Below are 18,557 nucleotides of genomic sequence, written 5' to 3' on the forward strand. Positions count from 1 at the left end.
TTACAGTCATTCCTTAAATAATCGTTCTTTTTATTTAAAGACAATGATTATGTTCTAAAAAGTCGGACCCCTTTCTTTCGCTCTCCCTTTCTTCAACACCCATTCACCGACCTAAGCCCATAGTTTTAATTAATCGTTTTTTTTTTTTTAACACTTGAATAAAGTTTTATTGCACTAAAGCTGTTAACAATGACCTTACCGCTACAGCTTTAACAGTAAGGTACCCCGATATTGTTAATATCTATAAGAACAGGGTTTCATATAGATAAGTAGTATTTTCTTATATTTTATATTAGTAATAGTACAATTAAATACAATGTTCAATAATAATATGACATACTAATCCGAAATTAATTATCTACTGTTTTTTTACAATTAAATACAATGTTCAATAATAATATGATACACTAATCCGAAATAAATTATCTACTGTCATCTCGTTTATCAATTGCATGGTTTAAATGTGTGGAATATCGATTTTCTTGATCGGATGTTTTACCTTGTTTAAAGGTGAGAGCATGCTTTTTAATGGATGTTTATTGTGGAATTTGCCGATTTTATATCTTAATCCTTGGATTTCAAACTTATTAGGTGAGTAATTTATTTATTTATATAGTTAAGATATCTGTCTGCTTAAGAATATCATAAAAATGTTTTTTTTTTTTTTTGAAGAAAACAAATTTCTGTTCTTTAGATTAAATTTTGAAACACCCGGACTGCATTGTATTCTTTGTCTAGATTGTATGATCTAAAGTATTCGTCAAATTCAGATTTAAAGAGAATGAATACATTAGTAGATTTATTTCTTTGGTTTGATACATAGTACGATTTGTAGATTGCAAATCCTATAATTGTCAGAATTATATTGAATCCGATATACTCGCTATCTGTTATTTTGTAGCCTATTACTATATCTTTTAAGTTGATTTTTTTATTAAAGTTCATTTGAGATAAAATTTTATTTATAATTTCCCAAAATTCTTTTAGAAATTTACATTCAATAAAAAAGTGATGATACGTGTCTTTAAGTTGACAAAGTTGACAATAGGGGCTAGATTCGATTTTCCATTTGTAGAGATTTTCTCCATTTGGGAGAATGCAGCTTATCAATTTCCATCTAAACATTTTTAGTTTATTCAGTTTTAAATTTTGGTGTATAAATTTAAACGTATATTTGGTAAAATTGTAATTGATTTCTAGTTCTTTTTTCCATTTATTTATGCCGATGTTTGGAGAAATTTTTTGTCGAACGAGGTATTGATATACCTTTTTGTTGCTTAAATTTTCAAATTCAATGTTTTCTTTGTTTATATTGATAAATAATCTGTTAAAATTTACATTTGATTTGATGGATTCTTTCTTGGCTAAAACTTTTAGCCATGAGGTTGGTATTGCTTTTTTGACTATCGAAATTTCTGAAATCCAATTTTTAGTGTTTTGCAGTTTTTTAAATATTTTTTCGTGGGCAATTTTTCCATTGTCGTCAATAATATCATTAAGATAAATGAAATCACTGTGTATCCAATTATGCATAATAAGCGGCTTGTTTTGAAATTTGATAAATTTATTACCCCAGATAACTTGCTTTCTTATCTCGACAAAGTTTTTCAGTTCTGTGTTTTTCGTTTCATGAATTAAAATCCAACTTTTTATTATATCTAAGTAAAAATCTGGAATATCCTTAGTTATATCTAGTTTTTTTAAGGTTTGGTTATTTAAGTTCATTCTAAAAATAAGGTAATTTTCCCCTAATTTGTTTAAAAATAGCTTTGGGATCAATGTCCAATTTTCTTGTTTTGCCTGTAGCAACCTAGAGACCCATCTTATCTTAAGAGAGGAGAAGTAGCTTTTTATGTCGATCATATTTAGCCCTCCCTGGTTGTAATCTGCTACCAATGTATATCTTTTGATTTTATCTTTTTTACCATCCCATATAAAACTAAAGATTTCTCTTTCTAGTTCAAGTATATTTGAGTTACTTAAAACTGTAACGTTCGCTAAAAAAGTAAATTGTGGTATAATGAGGGTTTTAACTATTAGAATTTTACCTAAAATTGTTAAGTTTCTTTTTTTCCACGATGTAATTAGATTTCGACTCTTTTCATATCTAGTATCCCAATTCAATTTTTCACAATCTTTTTTATTAATGCCGAAATATATTCCTAACACTTTTACGGGTTTATCCGTGAAATTAATTTCATCTACTTTATCCCTACAATGTTTGAGTTTACCAATCCAGATTCCTTCTGTTTTATTTTTATTTAGTTGTAGTCCGGAAAAAGTTCCAAAAATTTCGATTACATTTAATGCTGTTCGGATTTCTTCTTTCGATTTGAGGAATAGAGTTGTATCATCAGCAACTTGCGTGATTTTCAAGCTATGTGTTTTACTATCAATTTTTAATTCTATGCCTCTTATATTTTTGTTTTGCCTTAGTTGGTTGGCCATTATTTCTACTGACATTACAAAAAGTAGAGAAGAGCACGGGCATCCCTGCCGGATACCTCTAAGGGGTCCAAAAGGGGAAGATATCCACCCGTTATTGAATATAGAGCTATTTATATTTGTATACAAGGTTCTTATCCAATTTATGAAGGGTTTATTAAAACCAAAATATTCTAAAGTATGATACATAAAATTCCATTCTAATGTGTCGAAAGCTTTCGAAAAATCTATGAATAAAATAGCACCTTCTATATTGAACTTATCTGCGTAATCTATTACATCTTGTATTTGGCGTAGATTAAAACCTATGAATCTGTTCTTGATGTATCCTGTTTGATCAGCATTAATGATTAGATTTAGGATTTTTTTTATTCTTAAAGCTAAAGTGTAGGAGAGTATTTTATAATCACTATTTAATAATGATATTGGTCTGTAGTTTGTGAGTTCCAACGGATCATTTTTTTTATAAATTAGATTCAGTAAACTTTGTCTTTGCGTAAATGGCAGTTGTATACTGTAAATTCAGAAATTATTGCGAGGTTTTTATTATTGCGAAAAATGCGACAGAGTTGTAAACGCAATAATTTAAACTCGCATTTTGAAATATTTTATATGAATTAAACAGGATTTTTCTCAAAATCGTAAAAATTAAAATCGCATTTAAGTCTAAAATGACAAAATCGCAATAATAAATAGACGCAATAATTTCTGAATTTACAGTATTTTCAAAGCTAAAGTTAAAAATTTTTACAAGTAGAGGTCCAAGAAGTCCCCAAAATTTTTTATAAAAGTTAATGCTTATCCCGTCCATTCCTGGACTTTTATTTAATTTTAGATTATTGACTGCAATAGTTAATTCTTCTAGCGTTACGTATCCGTCACAAGATTTACTTTCTTCTTTTGATAATTTATAATTGCGTTTTGTTTCAGTAATGTATTTTTGAACATCTATATCCGGTTTTTGTTTAGTGTCGTATAAATTAGCATAAAAATCCCTTTCAAGCTTTAATATTTTATCTTGATCTGTTACTATTTCCCCATTATTGTTTCTCAGTTTAAGTATTGTCTTTTTCGTTTGTTTAGATTTTTCAAGACCTAGGAAATACGCGTTATTTTTTTCTCCTTTTTCTACCCACTCTTGTTTTGATCTTATTTGAGCTCCTTTAGCTTTGTATTCATATTGGTTTTCTAGCTCTTTTTCTAATGTGGATATTTTTTCTTTTATAAAATCATTTTCCTCATTATTTAATTTCTCATATAATATTTTTAGTTGTGATTCTAAATTACGTGTTACATTTTTCCTATTTTTTGCTTTAATTTTACTATACTTAATACTATATTCCTTTATTTCCAATTTGAAGGAGTCCCACAGAAGTCTTGGATCTATTTCATTTTTTTCTATCTTATTACTATGTTTTTGTATTATTTTACTTATATTGCATTCATAATCTTGCTCGTCGAGGATACCGTTATTAATTTTCCAGTAACCCGGGCCTCTAGTTTCAGTTGAGACAGATTGTAATTGTATGGAAACTGCTTGGTGGTCAGTGCTTTTAATAAGAATAGGCCTAATATCACACGACTTAACGTTTAACATGAAATCTTTTTTGACTAGGAACATGTCAATTCGAATAGACTGGACTGGATTTTTACGTCTCCATGTATATTGGATCTTTTGGGGGTTAACGTGTCTCCATATATCTATTAAGTCATTTGATTTTATTAAATTTTTTAGGCTATTGACTGGTTTACTAACTTTTTTACGAGTATTTGAACTTTTCCTATCTACATTTTTAAGGGCATCATTCATGTCTCCTCCTAAAATTATTGTACCTATTGCGTTTTTGTTTATAAAGTCATTTAATTTTTTGTAAAAGCTATTTCGTTCAGATTCTATATTTGGGGCATATATGTTTATAAGAGAATAAATTATATTTTCAAATTCGATATTTATCATGATTATTCGACCTTCTAAATCTTTATGCTCATCTATTAATTTATAGTCTACTTTTTTATTAATCAATATAGCTACCCCTTTGCTTGATGTCGTCCCATGGCTATAATAAAGAGAATGATCTGATTCGATAGTTAGAACGTTTTCTAGAGATGTATTGAAGTGAGTTTCTTGAATAAAAGATATTTTACATTTCTGATTTTTTATCCATTGGTAAAATCTCGATCTCTTTTGTTTATCTCGAAGTCCTTTAACATTAGCTGTACAAATGTGCAGGTTATTTAACATGTTTCAATTAAAAAAAAAAAAAAAAAAAAAAAAAAAAAAAAAAAAAAAAAAAAAAAAAAATAAAAAATATGTAACTTAAAGTTGATTTTTATGTTTATTTTAATTAGTAAGTGTACTTTATGTTGGGTCGCGTTTTTAAAGTACATTTTATTTCACCCACATTTAATCGTCGTTTTATAGCGTGGGAGTTACCTGTGAAAATGATTACATTTATCAATTTTCTTTTGTGTAATTGGATTGCAACAATATTGTTATAGTCTGTTTCACGAATGAATTTGTCCAATATTGAGATGATAATTTTGAAACATATAATATATGTTCATAGCAATTACTGCATACCTGAAATACAAATCACACAACATATACATAGAACTATTAATAAAATTACAAATTGACACATTTCTTTGCTTTGTGCAAATTAAAACAAATGTATGGTTTTGACTGAGGAAAACTAATATACTGTCTCTAATTTTCTCAGCTAGTAATGTGGTTATATTTTCAAATATTTCGAAATCTGATGAAACGGATCTGTTTGTTTTTGATATTTTGTTTTTCATAACATTTTTACATTGTTTATTTGCTTTTTGCATAATATTTTCCTTTTCTCTATTTTCAGTTACTTTATCGGATTTATGCTGTGAAGATGTACTAAGAATAGTTATTAAGGTGAGTAAATCTTTACTTTTGTTTTGATCTTGTTGAGTACATCTACTATAGATTAAAGTTGTAAACCTAAAGGGTTTTAAATAGAAAAAAGACTGGTTAAATTTTCTAATATAAGTGTTTTTATCTCTGACAATTTTTGTTTTTGGTATTATCAAATATACTTCTGTTAATAGTATCATATACATGAAAATATATGGTATAATGCAATATGTGCAAAATTTCACGTTTCTTTTTTTTTTTTTGTATTTACTCTTGTTACATTTGTTTTGGAATCTTTATTCCATTCAATTATCTTTCTATAAATACTAAATACACAATTAATCGTCCCAGAAAACAATAACAACTAAACACGCAACATATATAAAGATTACTGAAGATAGAAAAATAAAACAAACGTTGCTCAAATGACATCTATAGCATCTACAATGACAACTGGCCTCGTAACATTTACAACAGCTTGACTGATAACAGGTCCAGCAACACTGAGAACAACAGACGTTAAAAATCATCCCTGCAGTACAAGTCAAAATATATCGAAAAACCAAACAACAACCAAATACAATTCCAAAGAAAGATAATGCAGGACGATAAAAGTCAAAAAATGCGAAATATCCACAAACTACAGCAATTCCAATAGACCCATATCCTGCAAAAAGTTGCAAGAACAACAGCCGACATAGATCTCTATCTTCCAATGTTTTCTTTCGTCTCCTTGAAATTGAATTGTTAAATACGAAAGACAAAAATAGTATAGTTTATATTCCTGTAGCGACAGAAACAGTCGCCAAACACGTCATCAGGGCTGCTTCATAAATAAGTTTCTCTGCAATGTTACAAACAAAATTCGTATCAGTGTGATTCTTCATGTCGTCAAGGATAGCACTACTTGTGTTTTTAAAGCACCATTGATATCGGGCAAATGAGCAGCCAAGTCTATTCTGATATCCGCTTCGTTGCGTAAATTACTTCCCCTTTTGTCCCCCCATTTAATAATGCTACTTTCGACGGTAAGGCTTACAATAGCAGTAACAATTACTCTTACATAAGCTGTACGCACCAACGAACCAGCAATGGCACCAAGGGCAGCTACTAACAAAGCTGTTTTGAGCCCTACTTCTTTACAATCTATGATTAAAATGTTGAATAAATCATTAAAACATTTCTTGGAGAAAGTTTTGGTGTCTGCTTGATGACTGAAACTCTTTCCGGTAAAAATATAGTTAATTGCATGTTCACAATTGTTTGATGATAATTCATACTTTCTCTCACCAATTCTATCGTTGAGACGATTAAAAGCTTCCTCAATTTCATCTTCTTTGCTTGGGTAGTTTTCCTTCTCAACTAAATACACACCCTGGTTAAAGTCTAAAATATTGTGTGTCTTGTTTTCTCCAATGAAGATCGTCTGCTGTATAAATTTACCGATGCCATCACAACTCTCCATCCCAATTTCAGCCGAGCTTGTGTATTGTTCGATGGTGACAGCATCTATCCTATCAGATACTTTAGAGGTTTTCAACACCACGAAATGGTGGAAGTAGTCATGAACACCTTTTCGTTTCACTTGTACATGAGACAACGGTTTAGACTTACACTTACGTCGGAAATCATCATAATTTTTCAGTTTATTTAGGCCAGTTAAAATATAAATAATTTTATGCTCACAATTGTTTGATGATATATCATACTTTCTCTAATCAATTCTCTCGCTGAGACGATTAAAAGCTTCCTTAATTTCTTTTCTTGTACGTGGATAGTTCTCCTGTTTAACTAAGAATACACTCTGCTCAAAGTTTAAAATAGCATGTGTATGTTTTTTTTTGTTTCGCTTTCATCCATCAAAAACGTCTGCTGTACAAATTTACCGATGCCATCAGAATTCTCCGTCCCAATTTCAGCCGGGCTTGTGTATTGTCCGATGGTGACAGCATATATACCATCAGATACGTCTTCAGAGATTGCCAACACCACGAAATGGTGAAAGTAGTCATGAACACCTTCTCGTTTCACTTGTATATGAGACAACGGTTTACACTCACGTCGGAAATCATCATAATTTTTCAGTTTAATTGAATCTTGTTCCTTGCAAGAAATTTCGGTATTTTCCTCTTGAGCACTGACACTCTTTCCGGTTAAAATATAGCTAATTGCATGCTCACAATTGTTTGATGATATATCATACTTTTTCTCATCAATTCTCTCGCTGAGACGATTAAAAGCTTCCTTAATTTCTTTTGTTGTACTTGGATAGTTCTCCTGTTCAACTAAGAATACACCCTGCTCAAAGTTTAAAATAGCATGTGTATGTGTATGTTTGTCGATTTCTTCAATCAAGAACGTCTGCTGTACAAATTTACCGATGCCATCACAAGTCTCTATCCCAATTTCAGCCGAGCTTATGTATTGTCCGATGGTGACAGCATCTATCCCATCAGATAATTTAGAGATTACCAACACCACGAAATGGTGGAAGTAGCCATCTTCTCATCTCACTTTTATATGAGACAACGGTTTACACTTACGTCGGAAATCATCTTAATTTTTCAGTTTATTTGGATCTTTTTCCTGGCAAAGAATTTCGGTATTTTCCTCTTTGAAGTCAATTCTTATAGTATCATCTTCACCATGACTACATTTCTACAAAATAAAAAAAAAAAACGGATTTTTTACACTTGTATTTTGATGAGTGTTAAATTTCCAAATTGCCGTCAATTACTTTATGAATATAAACGGAAATGATAGGCAAATGTCGAGAAGAGAGAAGTTCTAATGTCTAATAATAGAGCTATAAGAAATTAGACAACGAAAAATATAGCAAAGATAATTGACAAAATGCCATGTCATCGGCAAATATTTTTTTAGAATGATAGAAAGCAGTTTCGTAGTACTTATAATTCTTAAAAATCGAAAAGTCCTGATTATTTACAACATAACACTCCAGCATTTCAACTTTTCTCATTGAAGTATGTAAGTTATTCATGGCATTTCATAAGCATGATAAGTACTGCTAAACTGTGAAAAAACGCCAGTTTACCAGAATCTGAATGTACGTAAAAAGACTTCCATGAAATTCCATGCTCCCTACACTTGAAAGAACCCTTGTAACTTTTTGAGGATGAGGTGGTCTGTTTAAAGGCAAAATTTCTGCTTCCATTTTCCAGTGGCAGTCGAAATTCACGCATTTCATCCACTTTGCAAAACCTACCTATCAGAGTTATTGTTGATTTGTTCTCGTCCTGGTTATGGGAGAAACATTTGCCTCTGGACTCAAACAACAAACAATCAATCATCATCGAATGTGTTGAAAAATTCTTTTAATCAACTTATCATAATACTCAGAAGACACAGACAACTAGCTGTACTCACGGTGTATTGTTAAATACACAGAAACACCACTGTCCCAGATTAGGATGAGGGTTCAACGCTCACAAACATGTTTTACCCGGCCAGATTCCATTATATGTGTCTAATCCACCATTTTCTACATAAGGAAATGGCTGTACCAAGTCAGGGATATGACAGTTGTTTTCCATTCGTTTGATGTGTTTGAGCTTTTGTTTTGCCATTTGATAAGGGACTTTCCGTTTTGAATTTTCATTGGAGTTCGGTATTTTTGTTATTTAACTTTTTTTCAAAGTCAGGAGCCTGTCATTCAGTGGTTGTTGTTGGGTGCTGTTTGTCATATTGGTTTTTCGTTTATTGTTTTATCAAATTTCAAATCGTTGGGTTTTTCGTTTGACTTGTTTCACATATAGTCATGTCGGGGCCTTTTATAGCTGACTATACAATATAAATATTGGTCATTGTTGAAGGCCGTCAAGTGACGTATAGATGCTTAAATCAACTTCATTTGAACTCTGTTGAAAAGTTGTCTCATTGGTAATAATACCACATCTCCTTATTGTATATTGTTAGAACATATTGTTTACCTAATACATTTGTAGTTGAAATTGGGCTTTGAACTAGCTTTCAGTTCCTGAGAGTACTCTATGATCGGTACTTTTTTTCTCGTCTTTTTGTCTCTTGTTGTGTGCTTTATACAGATCTGATGAGTCAAGCCCGTTCCAACTAATTTTTGCAGATTGTTCTTATGTTGTGTTTTTATACAACTGTCCCATATTAGGGGAGGTTGAGGGCTCACAAACATGGTAAACCCCGCTACTTTCTTTGTTTCCCCGTCCCAAGCCAGGAACCTGTAATTCGGTGGTTGTCATTGGTTGCTATCTGTCATATTTATTTTAGTATGAATCAGGCTGCTGGTTTTCTCTTTTGAGTTGTTTCCCAGTTTGTCATACCGTGACCTTTTATAGGATATGGGTCATGCTAATTGTTGAAGGCCGTATGGTGACCTGTTATTGTCATTTATATTTATTTATTTAATATTTGGTCTTTATGGATAGTTGTCTCATTGACAATCATAAAACATCTTCTCATTTTTAAATATATCCGTGGTTAAATTAAGATTAATTAATAATGATGTTCAACACTACAACTTACGATCTGTCTATCATAACGATCAATTTGTTCCAAGACCAAATACTAATTTTTATAAAAAATCTTTTCATTATTCTGCAACGGTGACGGTGACGGTGACGGTGAGTGAGTGACGGTGACGGTGACGGTCAACAGCTTCCAATTGCTTTTGAGCATTTCCATATGCTCAAGTTAATATGTGTTTCGGATAAGCAAGATTTCTGAAATAAGAATGTTGGTAGGCAACACTTTTTTTTTAAGATGAACTCAATACAATAAGGTATTTAGACATATTCTTTCTTTTATAAAACATTATGTGTTAAAATTGCAGTAGTTATTTAATTATCTGAGTTTGGAAAAGAAGAATAAATAATTGAATTATCACCGTTTAGACAATGTACATAAGGAGAGAAACTAATGTTATCTGAATTTGGATAGAATACATAATACACATTACCAAGGATCAATAACTGTTCTTATCCAAATTCGGATAAGAAGAATACATGACCTACCTCACAGAGTTAAGTATGCAATGTGACGATCCTTATCTAAATTCGGATAAGGATATCTATATTCAATATTAAGTCGTCTTGGTCGTTATCCGAATTCGGATAAGAAGAAAAAAATATTGTACATAGGAGTACTTTTTTTATGATTTTCTTTTCCGAATTAAAGGTACAAAAAAAATGTGTATATCAAGCAGCCTTATTATGAAAGACTAGAGTATACATTAATTTTTTTATCCTAATTAGTTAATAATGTGATTGATGGTTTATTGTTGTTTGTTTTACGTCCAGTGGGAAATATTTCATGTACATGCAAATTTGAAAGCAAATTATTGACGGCACATTGGGTTCTACAATTATTTCATTTGTCATTGGTAAAGGCGAGTATGTTAGACCGCAGTAGAAAAAATACCATATAACATGCCACCAAAGGGAACAATGAGGACCTCTACAAAGATTGTTGCGGTTTTTTTTAAAGTTTGGACGGTGCTTATATTCTCACTATATATCAGATTTTATCGTTACACCAAACCGATGCGACTAGTTAGAATATGGTTAGCCACTGATGAAAGAAGTGAAGGAATGTTTTTTGTTCTCACAGATCGTTTGTCGTTCTATTTTTTCAAGGTTTTACATGTCATCATATGTAATGCTTTAAATTCATAGAAAAATATAACAAAAAGAGAAACAAGATATTCCGAAATACTGCATTTTCACACAAAAGAAAATAATATATGAATATGCAAGTTTTTGTTGTATTTACTGATTCTAACTAATCAGTTGGAAGAATGTATCTTGAATATTTAGATACGATTGTTCGTTTCCCTTCACTTTATCATTTGGGGGACCCTTTAACCATGAATCTACATCGTTTGCCAGTTAGTGTTTTACCAGTAAACAAATTATTTTTTAAAGCTTTAATATGTTACCAAATAGATAATTAAATCCGTAACGTATAGTAAGAGATGCAAATCCAGGATTTGAAAAAAAGGGGGGGGGGGGGGGCGTTGCCCCTACCTAGAAAAAGTTTGGAGTTGAATAGGTAAAAAGTGTGGATGATTCAACAGTATATGAAGCATCTCAAGAAGGTGGCGGTGATGCCCCCTCCCTTTAATCCGCCTAAGAGTGAAAAGAGTTCTTGAAGTAGACATGTGTACAATTTTTTCATTGAGTTTTGAATGTGCTTGTCTTTCTGCGTGTTTTCAAACATGACGATTCGACCGAATCTAGTATTGTAGTTAAGATAATCAGCACACACACGGTGTTCAAAGTGTCGACACTTCATTTGAATTTTTTCTATGATTATATGTAAAAACTGTCAAAATTTCTGTAAATAATGAAATAATTTAAGATCAAATCAAAACACGAAAAATTTATAAATTATATATAAAAGTTTATAATAAATATTTCTGTAACCTGACCGTTTTAGCTTAAATATGATAAATAGTATCGTCAAATAACTGAAGCAGCTCGTTGTTATATACATTTAGCATCTGCTTACTTTTTATACCGTATTTCATTGTATGTTGTTACTTAAATCTTGTTTACATATATATAATTTACACTATACTTGTATATAAAAATTATATATATAAACAAATACTTTACCTTTTGTAAACGAAAAAAAAATATATATGTTTAATTAATTTCCAAGTTAGACAAGAACAAGACTCGATTACAAACTTTTTCCTGATTCTTATACGCATGTACAGATTAAATACTCTGACGTAGCTTTCCTTGTATTTCGGTGACCTAAGGTTGAATGACTTCTTGTATTTTTGTTGTCGTAACAGCCTCATCTGTTTAGTATTCATGCCAATCATTACGCTGCACCTTTACTAGAGTGAAAAGCGGGAAAGGGTATACATAAAATTTATGCATATGGACAAATCCACTTCCTATGTAATGATCGAGTGGTAGGGATGAGCCGCTGGAATAGGTTGAACTGTTTCATCTCCATGATATATGAAAAGGGTGAGAAATTCAGATTAGATATATCACTTGCTTGATTAAATCATAAGTATCTGAAACTATCAGATGTCAGTATTTATTTTTGATGCGGTTAAAGCACAATCGTAAAAGCATCAGCTATTTGTCAAACCAATAAATCTCTATTTATTCCAATGTGGTATTTCCACTGATGCTAGTTATAGATGCTATAAATCCGGCAATTTTGACATTTGCACCTAATTAACATTCAAAGGTTTGTATAAGTGAAACATGAAACATGATAACAATTATTAAAAGAAATTCCATAGTGTCAGCGTTCTTTAAGAGGGAACGGCAATGTAAATTTTTATCAGCTTTTCATTTAAAATTTAAAAAAAAAACTCAGTGAAAGTGTAACTCTTTGTGGTGTTACTACATTTATTTGACCAAACATATTTTATTGTCTATTGAAATTTCTTTACAATGAAAGATATATAAAAGGGGCAAATAGAGGAAAGTGTTTAAGAATTTATTGAAAAGCAATTTCGCCCCCCCCCCCTCAAAAAAAAATCTCTATACTAATGTACCAGAGGTCTGTTTTTGTTAATTGATATATGACAAGGTATAGATTTTTGATAAACAAAATATATGAAAAGGGTGGGGTACTTGATGTCTCAACTGCTCACCCTATCAAAAAAAGATTGAAGTGCCCCTTCTTATGAAGAAAAAAAAAAGCTAACTTTATCCGTTAACTTTACTTTTTGCTTTACAGATGATGGACTCTTACTAAATAAGTCAAGTTTGGTGGCTTTTTTGAAAACAGCTATCCCATCGAACTTGAAATAAAGGATACAACAGATACAGTTAAGTCTGCCTTATATCTTGACTTACATCTAGATATTAAAATTGCGGGTGGGTTGGAAACAATACTTTACGACAAAAGAGATGACTTCAGGCTCCCAATTGTGGACTTTCCATTTTTGGTAGCACATTCCATCAGCGGATATATTTCTAGTCGTCGTAACCACCGGCCCGTTCTCCTGTTCCCCGAATGTGACCTACCCAATTAGACTTATCATCGGTTTTGTACTTACATGAGCAACACGACTGGGGCCACATTGTTGCATGATCTACTAACCCTTCCGGAGCACCTGAGATCACCCCTGTTTTTTTGGTATGATTCGTGTTGCTCAGTGTTAAGTTTTCTATGTCGTGTTTTTTATATTATAACTGTTGTTTGTCTTTGTCTTTTTTTTGCCATGGCTTTGTCAGTTTATTTTCAACTTGTGAGTTTGAATGTCTCTTTGGTATTCTTCGCTTCTCCTTTACAAGGCATGCGTGTTTAGCGTTATGAATTGACTATGCCTTTATATTAAAAACAATTTAAGAAGATACTTAAAATGAGAAAACAAACTAATGGCCTTTTATAGCAAACTATACGGAATGAGTTTTTTCATTGTTGAAGGCCGTTCGATTGTCTTTAAATACTTACATCCACTTCATTTTAACTGTTGTGGATAGTTGTCTCATTGGCAATCATACCACATCTCCTTATTTTTTTTTTATTATGGTTACTTATGATCTTAAAACGGATCGAGGCCGGATGTGTCTCCAAGATAAACAAACGCCTTCTGATTTGTATGCATCACCAGGCAGGCGAATCCAGACTTGCTATTTGTCTAATTGTTTTGCCTCTTAAGTAAAAACAGGTTTAAATATGACAAGCTACGGAAGCGTATGAGCGCCACATAATTGATTTTTACATCGGATGACCGTGGGGGCATTCCGGTGTATTGTTGCCACAGGCATTTCTACCCACGTGACTTTCTTTTTTTGACTGATAACCGAACGCAAATAACATTCCTTATTGCTTATTATATATCAATTTCATCAATGAATATTCATGAAAATAATTTTTTAGAACATAGATAAATGATATGAAAATGTTCTGTCGTGAGAAATATATATGTATATCAATAACAAATCAAGAATACCGAAAAATTGTGTTAACGCATGCGGAAGAATATTTCAAGAACTTTTGCGGGAAAATATGAATGCCTACTCAAATCCAATCTATTAGAAAAATCGAATTAATACAGAAGAGTGTCCACCATGCACTTGCACTGCACTATTATTAGAATAGTAAAAAAGAATGATATACAAATGGATAAAAAATTATATATACAAATATAAATATAATATTTAACAACAAACCAGAGTTTACTAATTTGTATCACTACAATATAATAGTTATTACTGTGAGGTTGAATACCCTGTCATTTATTCATCATCCACGCACGTACTTGTCTCTATATCTATGTACCTTAACCTCACTTTTTTTCTGAGACAAGACTTTTGTGCTTGTGACAATCAACGAGAACTTGCGGTCATCCGATGTTTAGTACTTTTGGGACCTTATTCACAAAGCATCCGTAAAGTTACCGCACCCGTTAACGTTGCGGAATGGTTGCGGAATTGAAAATTTTGTATTCACAAAAGCTGCGGAAATTTCGCATCCGTAAACGTTCCGGAATATGTCCGGTAATACCTGAGAATATTTACGGGACGTCATGACTCAAACTCCCCGGCAGTTCCAGCTCCGATCCGCATACTACTCTACACTAAAATTGATGGAGTAAAGGAAAATAGTTCCGGAACGGAAACGATCACTGTACGGAGTTTGGTCATGACTATCCGTAAACGTTGCGGAATCGGGCACTTGTGTAAATTTTAAATCATTTTTACGAAAATATTTGTTTCAGGATAAAAAATAACTGCAGTTTATCATAGGTACTTGGGGACAGGACAATTCTTTTTTAGGCCCTCCCCTTTTTTTCCAAAATCGGATATTTTTTTGTTGTCTATTAATTCCAATTATTTTCGCATTTTTCTGAATCATATGAACATAAATATACTAGAAATAACTTGTATTTTCTATTTACTATCAATTCTAAGTTCTTACTATCGACAGCGGACACTGATGTATATAGAGAGGTACTTGGGGACAGGACAATTTTGTTTTGCCCTTCACGGGGCCTTTTTTTCAAAAGTCGGTTATTTTCTTGTTTTCTATTAATTCCAATTATTTTCGCATTTTTCTGAATCATATGAACATAAATAATACTAGAAATAACTTGTATTTTCTATTTACTATCAATTCCAAGTTCTTACTATCAACAGCGGACACTGATGTATATAAAGAGGTACTTGGTGACAAGACAAATTTTTTTAGCCCTCCCCGGGGCTCTTTTTTCCAAAATCGGTTCTTTTTTTGGTTTCTATTAATTCCAATTATTTTCGCGTTTTTCTGAATCATATGTACATTAATATACTAGAAACAACTTGTATTTGCTATTTACTATCAATTCCAAGTTTACTATAAACAGCGGTCACTGATGTATAGCTCTCTATACATATAATACATCAGTTACCGCTATTGATAGTAAACTTCAATTAACTGCGTAAAAAATATGTTTGTTGGATTATCAATAATTGTATTATTGATATAAAAATACTAGTATGCAACTTTGCAGAATCATCATTTAACAAATGAGTTTTTTTATAACGTTATGTGACTTTGATAAAATTTTAATAAGGCACCGACCATCCATCTTTTGTGCATTGGGTATGCTTTTTTTTTTTTTTTTTTAGATAGAATGCTTTTCTCGCTGTGTTGAAGACCCATTGGTGGCCTTGAGCTGTTATCTGATCTTTGGTCGGATTGTTGTCTCTTTGACACATTCCCCGTTTCCATTCTCAATTTTATGCTTCGTTTCTTCTGGAAATGTTCCCTTATATGTTATATTTACGCTTTATATCAAGGCAATACAAGTTATTAAAGAACTTAACTCATCATGAAAAGACGAATACAAAACATTACACAAAAGCTACTATTTCACTATGATCTATAACCCCGGGTGTGAACTCAGTTGTTACTGTAAATTAAGCAATTATCATTCGTAATACCTGAATTCATATGACCCAATTTCCCATTACTCTTCCCCCGCCCCCCCCCCTTTACCATGTTTAAACTGGTCCGCCATTCCATCGTAGTGCAGGAGGCTCAGTGCAGCGATAAATGAACACAACAGGGGTCCAGTTTATTTACGGGTAACGTCTGTAAACCAAGAACAATATAAAACATTGTCGACAGTCCCTCAATTCTGTATACTTTTCTTATCTTCATACTAAAGAGCTCCAAAAGTAGGCGTGCATAGATGTACTGGGCGTGTCTAAAAACCGACCCTCGGTGGTTAACGTCTCTCGCTGGTTAACTTTAAGTGCCGATGCCCCCCCCCCCCCCCCCCCTCTAACAAAAATAATATCCAATTTTGATTTATTTTCTCCGAATTTACGTTTTGTTAACCTTTGTAAATGATTTGTTGCCGTGATACTTTCATCAAGGTTTATAGACCAGAAAGCGATTTATGTGTTATTGAAGTGACCCCCCCCCCCCCGCAACCCCCGCCCCGGGATACCAATTTTCGAGGATTTCGTGGTTATAGGTAAACCTTGAATTTGAATGTCCAATAAAGCATATATTTTCTATTGGTCTGTATGGAGACTTAGGCAAAACCACGAAATCAAATCTCCATGAAATTACAATTTTTCTTCAATCATCGAACATTTGTATCCACGAAAATAAATTAATCCACAGTAAAATAATAAATAAGACTGAACTAAACTTCTTTCAGTCTTAACTATATTGGCAGTTGCAGAAAAGGATAAGGATTATGGTCCAAACTAATAGAAAGTTCGTATTGCAATGGTAGGATTCAAGTAACCATAAAACCGGTCTTGTGTAAAAATAATAATAGGAGGTGGTATGATTGCCAATGAGACCTAACTATGGGTCACTGTAAGGCCTTCAACAATGAGCAAAATCCCTTTTTGAAAATCCTTTACCTTCAACTCCATTTCTTTAAATAATAATCGAAGTTGTGTTAGGTCACTAGTTTATTACATAAATAAATCTTTTTTTTTAGGAAGACTACAATGTATACATATTTTAACACATTTTGAAAAAAAAAAATTAGATAACATGGATGTTTCATAAGAATCCATAACTTGACTGGCAGACAACAATCACAAGGCATTCAAATATTATGTCATTTTTCAATAAAATGCATTATTTCTCCATGACAACATTACAACAATGCATAGTAAACATACAGAAAACTTAATCTAACGTGAAGGTAATAACAAAGACATGTAAAATAAGATTTGAATGCTTCTTTACTGTACTTTTATAGAGTTGTCAAAGGACACGCATTTTTTTGTATATAGCTTCCTTGCTTCATACAAAATTTGTTTCAATCAACGCTTTTAAATCCCCATTGAATTACAAAAAAACATGCAATCATTAAATAAACAGTAATTAGATATAACTCGCATATCATTTACTGTAGAAGTACTGGTCTTTATTGGGTGTCAATTTTTGTGGATTGTGAAAACATATTTGGTTCCTTCGTTTTTTTTAATTTGTGGTTTTAAGATAAACATATTCGCACTCAATGGAAAATATGTAATTTTTAGTGTAACTAATTTTGTAGCTGAACGGACCCATGAAATCCCTGAAAATGATCTTGAAGTATAGATTCTAGGTACTGACGTTGTTTATCATCTTAATAACGTGTTAACGTGTTCTTTTTATTTGTCTTTGTTATTTGTTTTTATAGTGATTAAGATTATAACACAATGTTAACTGCTGTACCCCAATTTTTAACATTTTTACCTATTATGTCTGTTTGTTTTCCTCACACATTGTTGTCAATATATTAAAATTCTATGCAACTGTCATACAGTGAGAGGTTTAGCTAGCTATAAAACGAGGTTTAATCCACCATTTTCTACATAAGGAAATGCCTGTACCAAGTCAGGAAAAAGTCAGAATTCTGAACATAATGAAGCTATTAGCAAATACACGAAAAAAGACAAACAAGAGGAAAAGGTTGTTAAGTTGTATTTTAAAGCTGTTGACAAGATTATGAAAAGGTACACAAAGGATGTTAGATTACAACACAAGAAAGAAGAAAAGGTGAGAAAAAAGGTGAGAAAAACGGAGAGAAAAGATCAAAAGATGTTGGAGAAAGGTATTTATTTTATTGAAATGATAACTTTCTTAAACGATTCAAAATGAACGCCTTTAACAGGACGAGCATCATGTTTAACTTCAGTCAGTACCTTACAATGATTATTAAAAAATAAAACACACAGTAAAATATAACTATACTTGTCCTTATTTTTATAATATAATTTCAAATCTTCATGATCTTAATTGATTTTAACATTTGCGT

General features: G+C 31.9%; 1 protein-coding gene and 1 long non-coding RNA gene across 4 annotated transcripts in view; one reads left to right on the plus strand and one right to left on the minus strand.

Moving 5' to 3' along the window:
- The window catches only part of LOC127698708 (uncharacterized), a 55,524-nt gene that overhangs the window by 6,825 nt on the left and 30,142 nt on the right, over positions 1 to 18,557 (plus strand). The window contains exon 2 of one of the 2 annotated variants that reach the window (XR_007980932.1): positions 5,304 to 5,824. This is a non-coding gene — a long non-coding RNA (uncharacterized LOC127698708). The remainder of the gene's footprint in view (positions 1 to 5,303; positions 5,825 to 18,557) is intronic. The other variant, XR_007980933.1, reaches the window with a different exon arrangement.
- LOC127698667 (uncharacterized) overlaps positions 5,831 to 18,557 on the minus strand; it is a 46,624-nt gene continuing 33,897 nt past the window's right edge. The window contains exons 3-4 of one of the 2 annotated variants that reach the window (XM_052202263.1): positions 7,351 to 7,833; positions 5,831 to 6,904 (exon numbers count right to left, since the gene is read on the minus strand). In XM_052202263.1, the coding sequence (XP_052058223.1) occupies positions 6,216 to 6,904; positions 7,351 to 7,833 (1,172 nt within the window). In that variant the 3' untranslated portion in view covers positions 5,831 to 6,215. The remainder of the gene's footprint in view (positions 6,905 to 7,350; positions 7,834 to 18,557) is intronic. The other variant, XM_052202264.1, reaches the window with a different exon arrangement.

The sequence above is a fragment of the Mytilus californianus genome, unplaced genomic scaffold (genome assembly GCF_021869535.1).
Source record: "Mytilus californianus isolate M0D057914Y unplaced genomic scaffold, xbMytCali1.0.p SCAF_4, whole genome shotgun sequence".
NCBI classification, from domain to species: Eukaryota; Metazoa; Mollusca; class Bivalvia; order Mytilida; family Mytilidae; genus Mytilus; species Mytilus californianus.